We start from the raw sequence: 20907 nt of genomic DNA on the forward strand, positions 1-20907 counted from the left end.
AAATCATGAAAAAGCATCTGTGTGTACACAAACATCCATAATAAGGACTCATCACTTTATTCCACCTCTTCTCCAGCTGCTCCAACGGAGGAGGACAGGAAGACTGTGATGAAAAGGTAGAGGAGGAGGCCAAGAAGCCCACCAGCTGTGGCATGATCACTGATCCTAATGGTATGTCTCACACACACACACACATACATATATCCTTGTACTTATATCTTATATGTGAGGACCTTCATTGAAATGTATTCCCTAGCCCGTAACCGTAACCTTAACTATCACAGCTAAATTCCTAACCCTTATTACAAACCGGACCCTAAAAATAAGTTTTGACCTTCAAAATGTCCTCATTTTCAAAAAATGTCCTCATTCTGCTTCAAAAGTACTTTTTTTGGTCCTCACTATATAGCATGTACAAGAATACACACACAGAGTTTATTAATATTATTGCCGTTACTGTTGTTATCATTATTATAATTATTTTTTACAAGGCCTATTTGTATTGTTATTATATTTTGGAGGGGGTTTTTTTTGTTGTTTTTTTGCATTTTTTTAATTGCCGCTGATGTGCGTCTTTCTGTTCAGCTTGCATTAGATAATTGTTGTTATTTCTCTATACTCTTCCATGTTAAAAGCAACTATTAAGATGTGCTTTGGCAATACTCTTTGATTATGGTCATGCCTATAAAGCCTACTTGAACAGAATAAAATGAGTTTTTTCTGATGCTCACTTCTACACCTCTGTGTGTCTGACCTGGTCCTCAGGTATCTTTAAGCCCTGCCACGCAGTCGTGCCCCCCGAGCCACACTTTGGAAACTGTGTGTACGACATGTGTGCCACTGGAGGTCAGACCGTGGCTCTGTGCCAGGCCATCGAGAGCTACGCCGACATGTGTGCTGCCGCAGGAGTCTCCATCACATGGAGGAACAACACCTTCTGTCGTAAGTCTGTAATTGTGTCTGTGCGGGAAAACAAAAGAGATCTTACCCAAGTTTATTAATAAAACAACACATGATTTACGTGATTGTTTTGCCACTTCCCATTAAGCAATTTTGGATTCTAAAAGTGTTCTCAGAATGGTACAATCCAACTAATTAAATGTTTTTGTAAAGTTTTCTTTCAGTTTCCAATACCTTCTTCTAAAAGTTAGAGTAACATTCTCTATAAATATTAGAGTTAGAGTTGCCAGCTTGAGAAAACTCCCAATTGCAGCTTTAGATTTGAAAAAAAAGATGTATATAAACCTCCCCCTCCCCATTGCATCTGTCCTCCTCCCTCCAGCTCTGAAGTGCCCCCCAGACAGTCACTACAACCCGTGCGGCCCTGCCTGCACCCAGCCCAGCTGTCAGGACCCCGCGGGCCCCGGCGGCTCCTGCAACCAGCCCTGTGTGGAGGGATGCTTCTGCAACGAAGACTTTGTCCTCAGCGGAGATAAATGTGTGCCACTTAGCAAGTGTGGGTGCACCGATGAGGACGGACACTACAGACCGGTAAGTTCGCTCAGGTGTTCTGATTTTTATTTATCTGTAAGTTTTTTGCAAGAAAATGCATGGATCTTCATTATGTGTACTTTTTGCGTATGTGTGTAGGTGGGAGACTCTTGGTTCACAGAGACAGACTGCTCAGAGCGCTGCAGGTGTAACGGCAACAACAACATCACCTGCGAGCCGTGGCAGTGCAGCCCTGCGCAGGAGTGTAAGGTTGTAGAGGGAGTACTGGACTGCCACTCCACAGGTAACATTCACTGCACCTCAAGCTCTTTTTAGACATGAAGGATATTGTTTTTGTAGTTTTTCTTCATCCTCTCTCTAGATCCAGGCATCAAATATATTCGTCATATTTCACAGAACCTTAATTTCCCCCCTCAGGTAAAGGAGTGTGTCACGTGGCTGGAGATCCTCACTATTACACCTTTGATGGTGTGATGCACACGTTCATGGGCACCTGCACTTACACTCTGGTAGAGGTACGGGCATAATTTGACCGTTGCGCCATATCTGAAGTGTTGTACATCTGGCTGTTTTGCCAGTTTTGATCAAAAAAAGAAAACATTTTCAAAAGATTTCTCTGAATGCTTTAGGTGTGTAACGCCACCAAGGTAACTCCCTTCAGGATAGTGGCTAAAAACGAGGAGCGTGGTCAACCAGAGGCCTCCTACGTCCGCTCTGTCAAAGTCTTCCTGCCTCATGACAATGTGGTTGAGCTGCAAAAGAGCCGCAGAGTTCTGGTAAGGAGCATTTTTTCATTTTTTTATTATATCATACAGCTACAGATAACAAATGGGAAACAGTGAAATGATCAAGCGGCTGACTGACGTCTGTGTTGTCTCTGTCTTGTCTCAGCTGAACGGACGGCGGGTGCGAACCCCAGTTACAGTCGACACATCCCGAACCAAGGTGATAACCAGCGGATCCTACAGCCTGCTGGACACAAGCTTTGGTCTGCAGGTGAAGTTTGACGGAGTTCATCACCTGGAGATCACCGTTCCTGGAGAATACTTTAACAAGGTATCAAGACATAAGACCTGTCTCACTGTCTTACTGTGACTTTACTAAATGTCTCAGTGTCTCAGGCAATCAAAGACAGGAGATTTAAACATTTGTATCTAATTGTAGTAGCTCCACTCAGTCACCAAAAGAAAATGTTGGAATTGTACGTTTCATACGAATCAAATCAGTGTTTCTAAATTATGTAGCATATGAGCTACCTTTGTCGTCAAGAGTTTGAAGGGATGGTGAAAGGTGTGACACCTACACCCACCTACAGATCACTGATCAAGACCAAAAATCAACAAAACCCAGTTTTAGCAAGTCTTTTTTTAACATAAAAATGCAACATATCCATAGTTTGCAGAAACATCACATGCTATCATTTCTTATGTCAATTGGATTGACTTGCTTTTTGTGCTTTTAATGAGATAAGTAGAAATAAGATGCAACCTTTTAAGTTCCTCTGTGTATGAAACACTGTAGTAAACCAGTTCCATCATCCCTCCTCTGCAGCTGTGTGGCATGTGTGGAAACTACAACCACAACTCCTCCGATGACTTTCTGATGCCCAACAAGAAACCAGCCAAGGACGTGATCGAGCTGGGCAACAGCTGGAAATCAGAAGGAGACAGTGATCCTGGGTCAGTGGGTTACAGCTATTTTTACTACGATCATCTGGATAGTTTGAGGCATATTTCATGAAAGTCAAACTAATGTCAAAGTTCATTAAAGCTGGGGTAGGCAGAACTTTGGAAAAGGCAAGAAAAATAAAACGCAGAATTTGAAAATACACCCACCTGTCCTTCTTCCTTTTTTGGGTTGCTTTGCAGTTGTTGCCAACACTGAAATAGCAACTTTCTCTGCAGGATTCTCCGCAATTTAATCAGACTTTCACCAAAAAGACGTGCACACTCTCAGTCTCCTGTCACCTTCTTTCTAAAGCCTGAAAACAGAGGCAAGAAGGGGTGGTCTGGTTTTCTCTCAGCTCCCTTGAATGCTCAAAGTTTATTAAGATTCTTGCCCAGTGATGCTGCCCACCCCAGATTTAACTGGCTTTTTCAGAGCTTTTAACCACATAATCACGGTCTTCCTCAGTGTACTGCGGTTGCAAAACAAAAATCAGACAAAATATCTTAACCTGAAACGGAGTGTCACTCAAATAGCATGAGCTCATATATCAGTTCAGTCACTCAGAAACAACATTGCAACTCTCCCGACTAAACCATTGGTCCAAACTTCTTGTCTTCCCTCCAGCTGTCAGCCCGACACTCGTCCAGACATCCACCCCAACTGCACGGCAGAAGAGGAGAAGCTGTTCGAGGCTCAGTGCGCCGAGGTCATCCTCTCTGACCGCTTCAAGCCCTGCCACTCTCTGGTGCCCCCCGAGGCCTTCCTGGGTAACTGCATCTACGACATGTGCGAGTACAACGGCATGCAGGCGACGCTGTGCGACAACGTGGAGGCGTACGCTCAGGCTTGTCAGAGCGCCGGAGTGACCATCAGCTGGAGGAACAACACCTTCTGTCGTACGTCACAGTCACGCTGAATAACACGTCAAATAAAGATTTTAGTTTTAGTCTTTTCAAACTTAACTGTCCTCCCTCCCTGCAGCCGTGCCCTGCCCCCCCAACAGCCACTACTCAGACTGCACCGCGCCCTGTCCCCCCACCTGCTCCGACCTCTTCCCCATGTTCTGCCACCTTCCTCCCACCACCTGTGTGGAGGGCTGCCAGTGTGACGCCGGCTACGTCCTCAGTGACAGCAAGTGTGTTCGTCTGGATAAATGTGGCTGTCTGGACACAGATGGAGAGTACCATGATGTGAGTGAAGCAGAGTCCATATTGACACATGCAGGCTGAGAAGCATTAATCCTTTGAAATCTGAGCAAATTAGTTTGATTTCGCTTTGAAAAAAAATAAACATGGAAAGAAGGCCCTGAGAAATGAAAGAAGAAATTATCAAAATTATCAAAAATTAGTTAAAAAAAAAAAAGAATAAATAGATAAATAAGAATTTAAAAAAAAAGAAAAAGAAAAGAAAGTTTACAAAACAAAGGATAAAAAATGACCTGGAAAAAGTGCAAAAAATTTATAATAGTTCTGTAACACCATTTCAAATATGTAAGTATCATCATTTTTCCCAAGACATTTTCCCCTAGCTTCTTCAAAAATCATTTTCTAAATCTACTAATGTCTTGCAATTTGTGAAACATTTCTAATCAAGTTGCTTATTGCCTTATCTCTGAAAGTCCACAAAATAGTAGAAGGAATTAAAAAGAAGAAAAGCTACCACTTGTTTGAACAGGTGGATAATTTCTACTGTATAAAATTTGGCAATTATTTCCAATGCTTTGTCATGAAAAGAACAATGTATTCTGTGTAAATTACTAAAAAAAAACAAACAAAAAAAAGTATGTCCTGGAAATAAAAAGCTTAATTATTATGACATTCCACATGGATACAGGTATTTTTGAAAGCAGCAGTTCCTTCTTTCTCAAAAATATCCCACCCATACATAGGAAGGCAACAATACATTGATCCAGATCAATATATGCATTCACTGATTGCTGATCCAAAATTATTGATGAAAAGTGAAAACATGATGCATATTCTCTTAGCCAGGCTTTTATTTTGACATCCCCATGGCAAGTTTGAGTCAATATTTCCATCCAAGCGCAACTCCTTATTAAATATTTTGATAGTGCTAGCAGACTAGCGCCAGGTTAGCATCCCAAAAAAAAACTGATATGGTCTCATCAGTCGCAGGCCCTTGATTTTTATCAGTTGCAATCCAGCCGCGGCAGACTGTAAGGAAGGATTTTTACACACAGTAACGTACCACTGTGTTCATACATGTCAATAACGCTGCTTGTGTGTGTGTAGGTGGGAGATTCATGGCTGACTGATAAATGTGCTGAGTCGTGTACCTGTAACCTCGGTGGCAAAATCACATGCAAGGACCACAGCTGTAATTCCAACTCGGTGTGTGCCCTGGACAAATATGGAGACCTGTACTGCAAACCAGCCAGTGAGTGCACCGCCTCAACAGTTTCATGTGTAATATTCCATCGTGCAGTGCAGATACTTTAAATCAGGCATACACAACTTGATTTGCTCAGGGGTCACTTTTGCAAAATGACAGCAGCCCCATACACGTGTCAAAGATTTTAGAAGTTTCCTGGATTTGAGGACATTTCTGTGATTTTTGGACATTTCTTGGATATTAGGACATTCTAGGTTTTTAGGGTGCTTCTAAGATTTTAGGACATTTCTAGGATTTTTAGAATGCATCATTTGTTTGAGGAAATTTCTATGATTTTTAGCATATTTTTAGGATTTTAGGACTTTTCTAGGATTTTTGGGTGCTTTTATGATTTTAGGACATTTCTGGGATTTTGAGACATTTCTAGGATTTTAGGAGACTTCTAGGATTTTAGAATGTTTCTTGGATTACAGGACTTTTCTGTGACTTAAGGACATTGCTAATATTTCAGGACTTTAGATAAAATCAAGAATTTTAGGACATTTCTAGTATTTTAGAACCTGTATTGTGGTGCAGGGGATCCTCCACTGGCTCTTTTTTGGTAAACAAGCTCTATTTTGATGCTGTTTTGTGCACGCTGGCACCTTATGTATACTAAAAGTACAAAGCAATGCCCACTATGAATCACTTTCTTTTCATTGTGAATTTTAGAAATGGTTGGAGGGGGCCATCTGACACTGTATAGCGGGCCAGATTTGGCTCACGGGCAATCAGTTTAGCATCAATGCTTTAAGCTTTAAAGCTTAAAAACATAAGTCTCGCTAACACATCTTCACCATTTCATTAATCATCTAGAGTTCAACAAGTGCAGCATCTCTGGGGATCCTCACTACCGAACATTCGACGGATTCACCCATCACTTCCAGGGTCCCTACACCTACATCCTGGCTCAGGGCCACAACCTTCAGAACTCCCTGACTCCCCTGGTGGTGCGGGGCAAGAACATCAGGCGTGGGGGGAACAGGAGGGTGTCGTTCCTGGATCAGATGTACATCGATGTTTACGGCGTCAACGTTCGCTTCCTGCATAAGAAGACCATCCTGGTCAGTAGTTTGTCTCACTGAAGTATTGTTTGCTTTTAGTAAAAAGGAACATATTAACATCATAAGTGTCCCCTTCAGGTGAATGGGGAGCGTGTTGCAGCTCCTCTCAGTCCCGTTGATGGTTTGACTATCACAAGGAACTCCAGGGAGGTCCAGCTCACCACTGACTTTGGACTCACTGTGCGCTTTGATGGCAACATGCGTGGAGGTCAGAGGAGAAGAAGAAGAAGAAGAAATCTTTTCCCTCACTAACTGATTTTGATTTTGTCAATCCATTAATTTCCCTATTACATCTCTCTCTCTTTCTTAAACAGAAATCATCCTGCCCAGTACCTATAAGAACTCTGTCAGAGGGCTGTGTGGAAACTATGACGGCCTCACCAGAAATGAGTACATGAAGCCGGATGGCACCGTGGTCAGGGACTTGAACAAGTTTGGAGAAAGCTGGAGGGTCAGTGACCGACAGGCTGATGGACCGAAGATCTCCAACCTTCCTCACACAGTCTACAGGTACCGGGGTCACTGCTTTAGCTGTTTATACACTTTGTATTGTAGTTAGGTATCTGTACTCACTACAATTAAGGTGTAAGCCGAAATAACCCAGTGCCAAGAAGTGCTGAAACGTCTCCAGTCTGGTTAAATTGAGTGTATTTTGAGTTAGCAATTCATTGTGCTGATATGCCACAAAAAAGTTCAAAATTCTGGCTACCGCAAAACTTCAATTGAAAGGTTGGGTCTCTTTTACTGACCAGGTGTACAAAATCCAAGGGTGACCTTGGGAAGGAGCTTTTTGTGTGGTATACTGTTATTGGCATTGCACCTTTAAAAAATTTCTATTTCCTTCCATCCATCCTGCCACCTTTCTCCAGGCGAGAGGTGGAGACTGATCTGGATTCAGGATTCGAGACATCTGACTGCTCTAAGTCTCAGCTCAATGACTACAACAGTGTGAGTCAGTGTGGAGCCATTTCTGACTCCAAGGGGCCGTTTGCTGCCTGCCATGCTACCGTGCCACATAAATCCTACCAGGAGTGAGTAGACTCTGTGTGTGTGTGTGTGTGTGTGTGTGTGTGTGTGTGTGTGTGTGTGTGTGTGTTGGGAGTGTATGAAATTGTCCTGTGGAGAGGCATACCGTTTTTAATTTGCACACATCACATGATACCTTTCACACCCTTCTTCCAAATCTAAATATGGCATAATTTTGTATGAGTCAGACCTTTGCTCATGCTCAGTGTATCTGTGTGTGTGTATCCCTCAGTGACTGTGTGTTTGACCTGTGTGCTGAGGATGGCAGCACAGCGCTGCGTTGTGCCAGTTACGAGGCGTACACTGCAGCCTGTCAAGAAGCTGGAGTGAAACTGGGGTCCTGGAGGCAGCAGCTGGGTTGTGGTAAGATGCTGAACACACGCAAAGTCACACTGCATCCACATCATGAGAGATTCTGAGTGCGAGACACATGTTGGAATAAGGAGCTTGTTTTAGCCAAGCAGCAACCTCTGAGGCTTAAAATCAAACCAACATGGAAGTGCCAAAAACTGCAGTTCATCTAATGGCCACTAGAGGCTGGCTCCAAAAGAGAGTGAATCCCCCAAAAATGCCATGCTAAAATGCCTAATTTTACAGCAGGGATAAACATGTTTACAACCTGGTACAAAAAAAATGGTTTTGGTCTCTATAGCTATTTTCAACATTTATGAAAACTTTACACCCGTACATTTTTAATACATTTTATTTTTTTACATGAATTGTAAAAGTGGAAATAATGAGCCTGACTTCTCCCTCTGTCTCCCAGTCCTCTCCTGTGGTGCCAACAGCACCTACTCCCCCTGCATGTCACCTTGCCCCGCCTCCTGCGCCGACCTGGCAGCCCCCTCCGAGTGTGACACCACTTCCTGCCAGGAGGGGTGCCAGTGTGCCGCCGGCTTCGTCATGAGCGAGGGAAACTGTGTGCCATACACACAGTGCGGCTGCACCTTCCTCAACAGATACTACACTGTAAGTGACAGCAGTCATTGTGTGTGTCATTGCGTGATGATGTCATCACATCCTCCGTCTCATCTCTCTCCCTCCGTCCTGCAGCTAAAGGAGAAGTTTGTGACTGAGGACTGTTCTGAGGATTGTGAATGCACCAGCACGGGCGCCGTGTGCCAGCCCAAGACCTGCCAGGCCGGACACGTCTGCACCATCTATGACTTCAAACGGGACTGCTTCAAAGGTATGTGTTTGTGCTTCTATGGAAAAAAACTCCACCGACTCCGGCCCCGTCTACACATATACGAATATTTTGTTGTTGTTGTTTTGCAAAATATCTCCAAACATGTCCATGCAAGAACACTAAATTGATTGCAAACCACCAACTCTGGTTGTGTTAGATGCGCAATGTGAACACACAGTTTCCAAAAAACTCCCATTTATCGCCCAAAAGTGTTTATGCTTTCAGGAGGTGGTATTTCAGGCGATTTGAAAAAGACATATTCCTGACAAGCTAGGATGATATGGTTGGTACCAATAGATGCCCTACGTTGTCTGGTTTTACAAGATACCACGAATATAGGGACATTTTTGTCCTTTTGGATTTAGATTTTTCAGTATTTTTTTTCTGTGTTAATTCAAAGGGTATAGATTTTAGCAAGGCTGTGTGATTTTTGGTTAATTTTAGAATTTCAACCTTAGCTTTTATAATGATTTTATAGTACATTGTTAAATCAAAAGTGTTTCAATTATCCTCCTAACTAATTCATTTTCTGTGTTTTGGGTTCTTTTTTTACATTTAAAAACAGTGACATTTTGTAAAGACACTGGCATTTAAAGCATTAAAACTCAGAAAATTAATAAATATTTTGTAACAAAGATCAGTGCTGGTACTAGTACTAGTTGTCTTAGGATTTAACTCCAGAACGTGGAAAATAATATTAATTTATATCATTTTTATAGCAGTTTTAGAGGAGGACATTTTTGTCCCTAGGATGCATTCTTGAGCTAATGTTATTAGGGAACTAGAGGGTTAAAAAAGAGTAAAGCTCTCTACAAAGAAGGGGAAAATTCTTGTTATCCATCCTGCTGCGTTTATTTATCATCTCGCTTCTATCTATAATAATGTCTCATTTCGTGTTACAGCGAGTCCCTGCCTCAGTTCCCCATGTCTCCATGGGGGAACATGTGTGGAGGCCACCAACACCACCTACACCTGTCAGTGTGCAGAGGGCTACGAGGGCACAAACTGCGAGGTGGAGATAACAGAAAAAGAAGGACTGGGTACGTGCTGCGCAATCCTCTCCTACACTTAAATTAATCATTTTTGTTTTTGTCTGTTTGTTTATGGATAAAAACGTGCTTCCATTGTCAGTATTTTGTTTTTAATTGTAATTGTTTGTTACAGAAACAAAGTGGGTTATCCTGATCGCTGTCCTGGTCGCGGTTGTTGTCGTCATCATTGTGACCGCCATCTCTTGTGCTTGCAGCAAAAAATCTAAGTGAGTCTCATTTGATGGTGTGTGTGTGTGTGTGTTTTTGTGTGTGTGTGTGTGTGTTTGTGTGTGTGTGTGTGTCACGACTGCTGACTAACATTTGCAGAATGTCCTGACTGGCATTTCAGCAGCAGCCTGAGGACACTGTTGCTGTCCTCTGCTGAACACAAAATACGCACTCATATCGAGGCCCAGATCAAAGTCTGATTTCCATTGCAGGTCACACGTTTATGTAATACAGAAGCAGCAGTCGTGTGACACTGGGTGAGAGAAAATTACAGTGTCCTTTTTGGGGAATTTCTGGGCGCATATTTTATCAGCACTGGAAGGGACAGGGTGCCTTCACTATCTGTCTCTGTATTCTGACCTGCAGGCACGCATGTGTTATTGATCATGTGCTGAACTGTCTCACCTCGCTGTTTGTTTCTGTCTGCAGGAAAAAGAAGAGCGAAGAGAAGAAATTCAGCATGAAATCGACAAGTAAGAACAGTCGTTATCGTTCATGGTGAAATACAGTTATAGTGAAATAATATGACTCAAAGTCAAACGACTATGACAACATTAAAAATAGTATAGTGTGAATCAGATTACAGTAGCTATGGCAATTGCCATGAAGTCAACAATTAGGCCCATTATTTTATTCATTTGATTTCATTTTATTTTTTACTTTTATTTTATTTTATTTTATAGTTAGTTTTTTACTTTCTTTTCAATGAGCAATTTCGCAAAAAAATGGCCAACAAATTGTAAGAAATAAGTAAGAGATGAAAAGAAAATGTTCTGAAAATTTAGGCAAGTTTTAAGAGAAGGGGGCATTTAAAAATAGAGAAAATGCCCCTATTTTTAATTATTAAAATTATTTTCTTAAATTATGTTACAGAAAGAAAATACATTTTTTCGATTTTTAGCACTTTTTAATATATTCTATTTTTTAAAATATTCTTTTCTTTATTCTTTTCATTTTATTTTATATTTCTTATTTATGGGTAATTTTCTTGTAATTTTCTTTATTAATTTTCTGCTCATTTTTGGGCTGTGTCTTGTGAAGTTGCTCATTGCCTTCTGCCCATGTTTTTGGAAAAAAAAGAAAAAACACAGACCAATTTTCTCAGGTTTTAAAGGATTGATGGGTTGTGTTAAGTGAGTAAGTGAGTCAGTTTTTTATTTATGGAGAAATCTCCTTGAATGCCAACTTTAGTCTGTATTTGTGTTTGCAGCCTATAGACACATTTTAAAGGATATCATGCTTCCTGGAGATGATTATCTGTGCAGCTCTAACATGAATCCCTTGTTCTCTCTTGTAGGTGTCCCATATACAAACATTAATGGCCAAACATATAAAGTGACTCCAATGTGATGACAAACCTGCAGTATGAGGCGGACGTTAACAACCCATTGTGAAGGGAACTCAACAGGCCTCGAAAAAAGTATAAAAGCCATAAATGTTTCTTGTAAGAGTTGTGAATATTATGTTTTGCTTTCTTAACTTATGCTTTTGGAGATGTGATTTTAGTCAGATGTACATTTAATTGACAGAAAAACCTCTGTGTGTGCCTCTGAGTGTTTATGTATTTTTGGAATGAAATGCGTGCAAAAAAAGAAAATGTGTTTTTGTCTGTATTTTTATGCAGGGAGTGCAGAATTATTAGGCAAGTTGTATTTTTGAGGATTTATTTTATTATTGAACAACCATGTTCTTAATGAACCCAAAAGACTCATTAATATCAAAGCTGAATATTTTTGGAAGTTGGAGTGGGGCTTTTTTAGTTTTAGCTATTTTAGGAGGATATCTGTGTGTGCAGGTGACTATTACTGTGCATAATTATTAGGCAACTTAACAAAAAACAAATATATACCCATTTCAATTATTTATTTTCACCAGGGAAACCAATATAACAGCTCAACATTCACAAATATACATTTCTGACATTCAAAAACAAATCAGTGACCAATATAGCCACCTTTCTTTGCAAGGACACTCAAAAGCCTGCCATCCATGGATTCTGTCAGTGTTTTGATCTGTTCACGATCAACATTGCGTGCAGCAGCAACCACAGCCTCCCAGACACTGTTCAGAGAGGTGTACTGTTTTCCCTCCTTGTAAATCTCACATTTGATGAGGGACCACAGGTTCTCTATGGGGTTCAGATCAGGTGAACAAGGAGGCCATGTCATTAGTTTTTCTTCTTTTAGACCCTTTCTTGCCAGCCACGCTGTGGACTACTTGGATGCGTGTGATGGAGCATTGTCCTGCATGAAAATCATGTTTTTCTTGATGCGGACTTCTTCCTGTACCACTGCTTGAAGAAGGTGTCTTCCAGAAACTGGCAGTAGGACTGGGAGTTGAGCTTGACTCCATCCTCAACCCGAAAAGGCCCCACAAGCTCATCTTTGATGATACCAGCCCATACCAGTACCCCACCTCCACCTTGCTGGCGTCTGAGTCGGACTGGAGCTCTCTGCCCTTTACCGATCCAACCACGGGCCCATCAAGACTCACTCTCATTTTATCAGTCCATAAAACCTTAGAAAAATCAGTCTTGAGATGTTTCTTGGCCCAGTCTTGACGTTTCAGATTGTGTGTCTTGTTCAGTGGTGGTCGTTTTTCAGCCTTTCTTACCTTGGCCATGTCTCTGAGTATTGCACACCTTGTGCTTTTGGGCACTCCAGTGATGTTGCAGCTCTGAAATATGGCAAAACTGGTGGCAAGTGGCATCTTGGCAGCTGCACGCTTGACTTTTCTCAGTTCATGGGCAGTTATTTTGCGCCTTGGTTTTTCCACACGCTTCTTGCGACCCTGTTGACTATTTTGAATGAAACGCTTGATTGTTCGATGATCACGCTTCAGAAGCTTGGCAATTTTAAGAGTGCTGCATCCCTCTGCAAGATATCTCACTATTTTTGACTTTTTGGAGCCTGTCAAATCCCTCTTCTGACCCATTTTGCCAAAGGAAAGGAAGTTGCCTTATGCACACCTGATATAGGGTGTTGATGTCATTAGACCACACCCCTTCTCATTACAGAGATGCACATCACCTGATATGCTTAATTGGTAGTGGGCTTTTGAGCCTATACAGCTTGGAGTAAGACAACATGCATAAAGAGGATGATGTGGTCAAAATACTCATTTGCCTAATAATTCTGCACTCCCTGTAGATAACGGAGATTCTTACCATTTTCCATGTACCTATATATATACCACCTGGTTTTGAAGAATACCACACTTTTTCCTCCAGAACATTGCCATTATCCCTTTTATGAGTCCTCTGATTTCCTCTGAAGTGCAGTAGAGTAGGAGCTCATTGAACAACTGCTGCTGTGTTGGGAAGAGAACTTAAAGAGATCTCCTCGCTGCTATTGTTGCAAGTAGATAATGATATTTTACGTAAACACAGTACAGTATATTGTCCAAAATAGCATTAACATAGCATGTCGAGACACGTCATAATATAGGCCTAAAAAAAATCAGCTGAATGCCGCTTAGTATAGCTTATACAGGCATTTTATAGTATACAGTGTTGAAAAAGCATCCAAAAATGGCCTAAAAACCCATAAAATAGCATGTTGGAAAAATTACCAAAAGAGCAAGGCTATAGTATGGTGAAAATGCCAAAATTTGATATATTCAAAAATCAGCTGAATGCCGTTTAGTATAGCTTATACAGGCATTTTATAGTATACACTGTTGAAAAAGCATCCAAAAACAGCCCACAAACCCCTAAAATAGCATGTTGGAAAAAGTGTCCAAAGGAGCAAGGCTATAGTATGGCAAAAATGTCAAAATTTGACATGTCCAAAAAACAGCTGAATGCCACCTAGTATAGCATGTAGAGGCATGTTATAGTGTACAGTTTTGAAAAAACTTCCCAAAAAGGCCCAAAACCCCATAAAATAGCATGTTGAAAGCATGACCAAAAAAGCAAGGCAATAGTATGGCCAAAATCTCAAAACTTGACATGTCAAAAAAACAGCTGAAAACTACTTAGTAGAACATGTAGAGGCTTGTTATAGTATACAGTGTTGAAAAAACATCCAATAATGGCGAAAAATAACATAAAATAGCATGTTGAAAAAATGACCAAAAAAGCAAGGCTATAGTATGGCAAAAATGTCACAATTTGACATGTCCAAATAACAGCTAAAAACCATTTAAAAAGTCATTGTATAGTATGTTGCCCAAACTGATCAAAAATGGCATAAAAACATCATAGTGTGGTCAAGTCATGTGAAAAAGTCATTGTATAAAAAGATTAAATTGATGAAAATGCCATTGTATAGTATGTTGTCCAAAAATTGATATAAATACCATAGTATAGTATCTGTTTCAAAAAATGACAAAGACTTCATAGTACAGATTGTCATTTAAAAACTAATAAAAACGTCATAGCATAGTATGTTAAATACTTAGCAAATCCTAGCCCCCTTTTCCCCAATTTTTACATATATACATACATACACATACACATATACATACATATACACATGTACACATAGATACACATATACATACATATACACACATACATAAATACCTACATACATACACTCACATATATACACTTGCATACACATATACATATACACCATACACACCTTTATCAAATCAAACAGGAATTAATACAAGAATGACGAACAGATCAGTCTGAATAAATACACACACACATCACAGAACAAAGAAACACATCAAGAAAACAAAGTCACACACATAAAAGCAGCCAATCTGTCTTGTTTCACTTCTCACTGTGCCCGTTCCCCTCCCTGTTCTCCCAGCTCATATGCCTTCATTATATTGTTTTGCAGAGGGGTGCCCTTTCAGTGGGAAAAACATGATGAAGTACCCTTCCAATATAGAAAATGTCATGAAGTTCCCTCCAGGGTGCTCTTAAATGAAGAAAACATGATAAAAGTGCACTTTAGGGTGCCCTTCCTGCTATGAAATAGTGATAAAGTGCCCTCCAGGGTGCCCTCAGTGATGTAGACATGATTAAGTGCTCTTTAAGGGGCCTCCCCAGTGAAGAAAGTTTGATAAGGTGCCCTGAAGGGTGGCCTTAAAAGTGAGAAAACATGATACCGTATATAATATAATACCGTATGGCTAACAGACACACTAGACAACTTTTTGCATGTTTGAAAAAAAAACACATTTTCAAGAGGAAAATAAGGCTCATTTTTCTCAGTGTTTCTTTTTGTAATACTCATTTTGACCACAAGAGGCTGAAGCGCACCACCAAGAGACTTTTCATTTCTCTCTGCACTCCAAACGCAACATGCATGGACGCTGTTTATTGAATCATCAAATCTAAATCACCACTTAGGCCCGTGAGCTCATTTTTGATTGTTTCATATTTCACAGGAAGTTTGATGCTAGACTCGGCCCATCCAGTCTAGCATTAAAATTTTGACAGTGCTCCCCGCTGGAGGCTGCTGGTAACTACCACTGTTGATGTTAGATTTTGCATTTTGCATTTTGAAGATAGAGAAAACACAAACGTAGTGTACTGTAACTGCTGCAAGTGACAGTCACCACTATGACCATAACCTTTTGTGTAACATGAAAGTGCTCATATATCAGAATTTTAATAATAAGAGATGCACGCTGTGTTTAGAGTGAGAGAGAAATGAAAAGTCCACAGTGGTGCGCTTCAGCCTCTTGTGGTCAAAATGAATATTATAAGTATTGTCATTTTTTTCATTACATTTTTTGGCCCCTGTCCCTTAGACAGGTTGAGTCCATCACTTCCAACCCTAAGCAAATCGATGATTTTTTTTGTTTATTTTTTTTATTTCCAAAAACACGTACGGGGGGTGGTAATGATGAACTTGGCACAAGATTTCAACAAAATGCAAGACATTAGTAAATTTAGAAAACTGTTTTCAAAAAGTTAGGGAAAAATGTCTTGGTGAACAAAATAAAAAAGGAAAAGTGTCTAGGGAAAAGTTAAAAAAAAAAAAAGCTAGGGAAATAATTATTGTAATTACATATATAAAATTCTGCTCCAAAATTATTGTAATTTTTAAACATTTTTTTCAGGTAATTTCCTTTTTTTTTTAACTTTCTTTTTCTTTTTTTAACCTAAATTACAGATACTTCTTTTTCATTGCTCATCACCTTCTTCCCATCTTTTAGCAAGATTTAACGCTTATTTTCTCAGGTTTTAAATGTTTAATATTTGTAACAATAACTGAAAGGTGTTCTGTAATACACCTAAAGTCATCAAACGCCAACATTCTTGTAAAACTGTGAAACTAATAACTTTTCCATCTGCGTCCACAGTGATTGTAGACTGTCATGTTTTCACAGAAGTCTGTGGACTGAAATATATGCAGCTGAACATCCAGATGTTCAACAGACTAATGATGAGGCAGCCACATTACCCAGCAATACTTTATTTGTCATCAAAGTAAGCAGGAAAGAGGTGAATCCAATCAAATGTTACACAACGAGCTTATTCACACACTGAAAATGTGTGGCTTTCTAATGGCTCAAATATTATGAAAGCAGGTTCAATACCAGGGAACGAAATTAAAACGCACATTCTCAGAACAGCAGCTGTGTTCAGCTAGACTCAACAGAAGTCAAAGCATCCAGCTGTTAAAATTCCAGCATGCAATACCAGTCTAGCTTATAAAATTCCACATATTTGACAGCCTCAAATTCAAGATTTTAAAGATTTTAAAGAGATATGTCAGGTGTCTATATTATGTCTATAATGTACAGTTGCTTGAACACTGGGATGGTATAATCATACTGTATCACAATAAGTTTTGTGTACGTGTTCAAGGTTCTTAGAGGAATATCCTATGACTTTATTGACTCCTAAACTTTTTGTTTGGTGCCACTTTCAGCTCAAAATTGCCCCTTACCAACACTTCGGTCTATGACAAATTTAAGTCAGATTTACATTATAATCATCAGTACTTTGGTCTTTCTTTCCAACAGTCGATAATAATGCGGGTGTAATGAACATTTCAGTCTCAAGGTGCCACAAGTAGGTTTTTGTAATCCATCTTTTACATTAAAGAGGACCTATTATGCTTACTTTATTTGAAACTTTGGCCACATTTAATATGAGTATCCTTTATTTGAACACTTAATATATGTAAGTCTCAAAATACAGATAATTCCTGCATCTCTATTTACAACTTTCTTATCTATCTATCCTGGCTAGAGTATAATATCATAGTGTACCAAATGTCTTTCATCTACCTCAGGGACACAACCTCAAGTGTTTACATTAAGTAGCTACACTGCTAAATGAAGCTACATGCTAACGTTAAGTAAAAAAAAAAAAGTTGCAGATATTGTAAATTTCTCCCTGATTACTGCTGAAACATGTCTGGTTGTGCTTTTATTGGTGACTTTTTACACTAAAAAGTGCTGCTGTCTTCCATTATAGGCATTCCCCAACTGCAAGTGCAGTGCTACAAGTAGCCACATGCTAATGTCAGGAAAACATGTATTCTTTATTGCTGATTTTGTTAATTTCCTCCCTGATTTTGGATCATATACCTGCTGAAATATGTCCAGTTGTGTTTAAAGGCTTGTATTGGGGATATCTCATGGTTAACATGCCGCTATTTTCTTTTACAGTCATTCCTAGACTGCAAGTACACTGCTACATGTAGCCACATGCATGGCAGGGAAAAAATATTCTGTGTTAAGGATGTGGTTAACTTCCTCTAAGATTTAGGATCATATTCCTGCTGGAACATTTCCGGTTGTGTCAACAGGCTTGTGAGGGTGACTTTTCATGGTAAAACATGCCGCTATTCTCTATTACAGCTAATCCCCAGTCGCAAGTACACTGCCAACGTACGCTACATGTTAACTTCAGTAAAACATATGATCTTGTTTGAGGATATTGTTAATTTGCCAAAATGCAGATCATACTCCACTTGAAAGACATCCTGAAGCTTTTATTGGTGATTTTTCACAGTAGAAAGTGACGCTATTCTCCCTTACAGTCATTTCCTGGCTGCAAGTACACTGCTAACCTACATATAGCTTCATGCTAACAAATGAAAACTTGATTGCCAATGTTGTAAATTTCTCCCAAATTTCACATAATGATGGAGCTTGTCCGGTTATGTTTAGGGACTTTTCTTGGTCATTTATTGGGCACTTGACCTTTAAAGAATGTTACCATGTTTTATTAGAAACTTATGACTTTAAAAACGGAGCACAATAGGTCCCCTTTAACCAACATTATATTAGGCTATATCAGTGGCATTTTACGTGACTGCACTCTAGCGGAAATGAAATGAAGTTAATGTGTCTAACAACACAGTTTCCACTGAAACTGTTTAGTATATATCACGTGTTAACCTGACAAAAACTATTATCACAGCGCAGTTACTTTCTGTTAACCACATCTTCGTTTTACCTTAGTTACATTTTATTTTTGGTGCCATGAGTTCCCTCGTAGTTTCCTTATTTTAACACTGGCTGATGAATGTCTGTGAATGTCGATTTTAGGAATGTAAAAGAAACTGTATGTCAGCAATATCACAGCAGCTGGACCCTGTTTCCACAGCAGATACACTAGGCTCACATCATACATGCAAGTAATTAACAGCTTTTGATTGAGAGGCACCCGGCTGCAGACACAGCTAGCGCGATAGGCATCTCGGCAGGAGTCGCAAGAGTCGTGGTTGACAGAAAATGAAATCACATGTTCTAAGCAGCGGAAGTTGGAGAGTGTGGCAAGAATGGAGAGAGCGGCAAGAGCGTTTTTGGAGTTTTGTGGAGTGTTTTTTTTGTTGTTGTTGGAATTGTTGTTCAAAAATAAGGCAAATAGCTGTTGTTAGCATCATAAACGAAGAAGAAAAGCACAAAAACGTTACCATCATGGATGTGTTAACCATGCTGCTGACGAAGGACAAGAGAGGAGGAGGCCGTGCTGTGCTGAGCGAGACGAGGTCACTGAGAGATATAACACAAAACTAGATTTTATCTGTAAATGTACTTGTACGTTCCATCATTTGTTTGAATCCTGTTGTCATCTGAATAAACTGTTTTATTGGTTTAAAGTGTTTCATTCTTTCTGTCTTTAAAAAAAATACATCTATGGTCCTCCAATTAGCTTATTCACATTGTTTCTAAGAAAAAATGTCAATAATTTAATTTGATCAAAGCACTGCAAACATTTGAACCGGTGAAGATATAAGTAATTTTGTTTTTGACTAACTTTAAACTGTTAAGATCTAATGTAATTAACGTCTTGATGTAACATACATTTAATACTTGCAAAGTCTGAAATTTGGAATATTATATAGAGCCTATATTAAATTTTAAAACTCTAGAAAATTCACACATTAGCCTTTGAATCTGTTTTTTACATCACCAGAAATAAAACACATAGAAGACCAACTTTTGCTGGTCAGATGCTGTGATTTCATGTTATGTGCTGATATCTCGTGCATGAATTTACGGAGGTCTGTGTGTCTGCAGCTAGACGGTCTTATATTGTTTAACACACTGCTTGGGTTTGAATTATTGGACAATTTTAAAAAAAAATAACAAGACTACACTTAAAAAGGTGCTGGTACACTGCCGAATTGTCACCATGGAGTGTGTGTTTGGGGTTAAATAAAAGACAAAAAACATCCACTGACAATAAATATGTATCATTAAGACAATTACATTTAAACAAATCAGCCAGTGTAAAGACTAATGTATGGTTCTGGGTCACACTCGTTCTTCTTATCTTCTTATCTAAATCTTATTTTCAAAATAAACCAGCAGATGTTAATCTGAGTGCAAACCACTTTGTGCTAGGAAAGGTGCAAGACATCATCCAGTGTAAACTACAACATGTTTGTAAGTCAGTTAAAAAAAATGCATTTTTGCATCATTAAATCTAACAACATTAATTGTAATTATTAATACAACTAGGAAATGTAAAAAAAAAAGTAGAACCTGAACTGTGTCAGATACTGATTTACATTTCCATGTTAAGCACAAAGATTGTTTCAGAAAATGTTTGTTTTAGCTTAGCACAAAGACTGGAAGCAGGGGAAACCTAAAACTGGTTGGGGGTTTGACACTTTTGAAAAGTGATTTATTTTCAACAGAAACCACGTGACACTTTTCTTTGATGTCGCACACTAGGAGAATTTTGTAATGTCACAGACGTCATATTTCGTCACGCAATGTATTAACATTAAAATAACAGTTGCCTTCATGGAGACTTTTCACTAAATAGTTTGGTCCAAAACGGTCACATTAATAAACAGTAATTTGTGTCACCTCTGTTTAAATACTTTAACCCTTTTGAAACCTGGATCGACATCAGTTTTCTTGTGCGACATTTCAGGCACCTTTCACAAGCAATCGAACTTTTGAAACTTGAGCAAATTGGTTTGATTTCTTTCAAATACTTAATTAGTTAAAAGTGTTTGTTTGTTTGTTTGTTTTGTTTTGTTTTTAAAAGACCAAGAAAATACTTGGGAATAAGTATAATAATTATGTATCATAACTATATAATGATAATAATGAATCATTGGTTTTAATTATAATTAGAACTATAACAAAAAACTATAATTCTAGACTTGAAATTATTCTAATTCCATCCATCCATCCATCCATCCATCCATCCATCCATCCATCCATCGTCATGGGGGCAACAGGCGGAGCAGAGCATTCCAGACGTCCCTCTCCCCGGCAATGCTTTCCAGCTCCTCCTGAGGGACCCCAAGGCGATCCCAGGCCAAACGAGATGTGGTGTTTAAAGGATGACATAGTGAGTAATCCCTCCTGTCATCGTGCGCTCTCTAATCATGCACGTGAGCCAATTAAGTCACATCAAATGTTTTAAATATGAAATATGTGGCCTCATTAATTTGAAGTTAATATGAGAGACCAT

The 20907-nt window shown here is 39.4% G+C and overlaps 1 protein-coding gene across 1 annotated transcript in view; it reads left to right on the forward strand.

Moving 5' to 3' along the window:
- The window catches only part of zanl (zonadhesin, like), a 38826-nt gene extending 27180 nt beyond the window's left edge, over positions 1–11646 (forward strand). The window contains exons 41-63 of the mRNA XM_088074024.1: positions 77–171; positions 766–942; positions 1283–1491; positions 1591–1735; positions 1870–1967; positions 2082–2228; positions 2344–2508; positions 3004–3131; positions 3745–4016; positions 4102–4310; positions 5373–5517; positions 6328–6575; positions 6654–6783; positions 6890–7085; positions 7445–7606; positions 7834–7964; positions 8368–8570; positions 8655–8790; positions 9693–9830; positions 9955–10048; positions 10262–10306; positions 10479–10522; positions 11347–11646. Coding sequence (XP_087930150.1) covers positions 77–171; positions 766–942; positions 1283–1491; positions 1591–1735; positions 1870–1967; positions 2082–2228; positions 2344–2508; positions 3004–3131; positions 3745–4016; positions 4102–4310; positions 5373–5517; positions 6328–6575; positions 6654–6783; positions 6890–7085; positions 7445–7606; positions 7834–7964; positions 8368–8570; positions 8655–8790; positions 9693–9830; positions 9955–10048; positions 10262–10306; positions 10479–10522; positions 11347–11399 — 3370 coding nt within the window. The 3' untranslated portion in view covers positions 11400–11646. The remainder of the gene's footprint in view (positions 1–76; positions 172–765; positions 943–1282; positions 1492–1590; positions 1736–1869; positions 1968–2081; positions 2229–2343; positions 2509–3003; positions 3132–3744; positions 4017–4101; positions 4311–5372; positions 5518–6327; positions 6576–6653; positions 6784–6889; positions 7086–7444; positions 7607–7833; positions 7965–8367; positions 8571–8654; positions 8791–9692; positions 9831–9954; positions 10049–10261; positions 10307–10478; positions 10523–11346) is intronic.
- Positions 11647–20907: the final 9261 nt, after the last annotated feature.

The sequence above is a fragment of the Plectropomus leopardus genome, chromosome 23, assembly GCF_026936395.1.
Source record: "Plectropomus leopardus strain MGB_pleo_1.0 chromosome 23, ASM2693639v1, whole genome shotgun sequence".
Classification (NCBI taxonomy): domain Eukaryota; kingdom Metazoa; phylum Chordata; class Actinopteri; order Perciformes; family Serranidae; genus Plectropomus; species Plectropomus leopardus.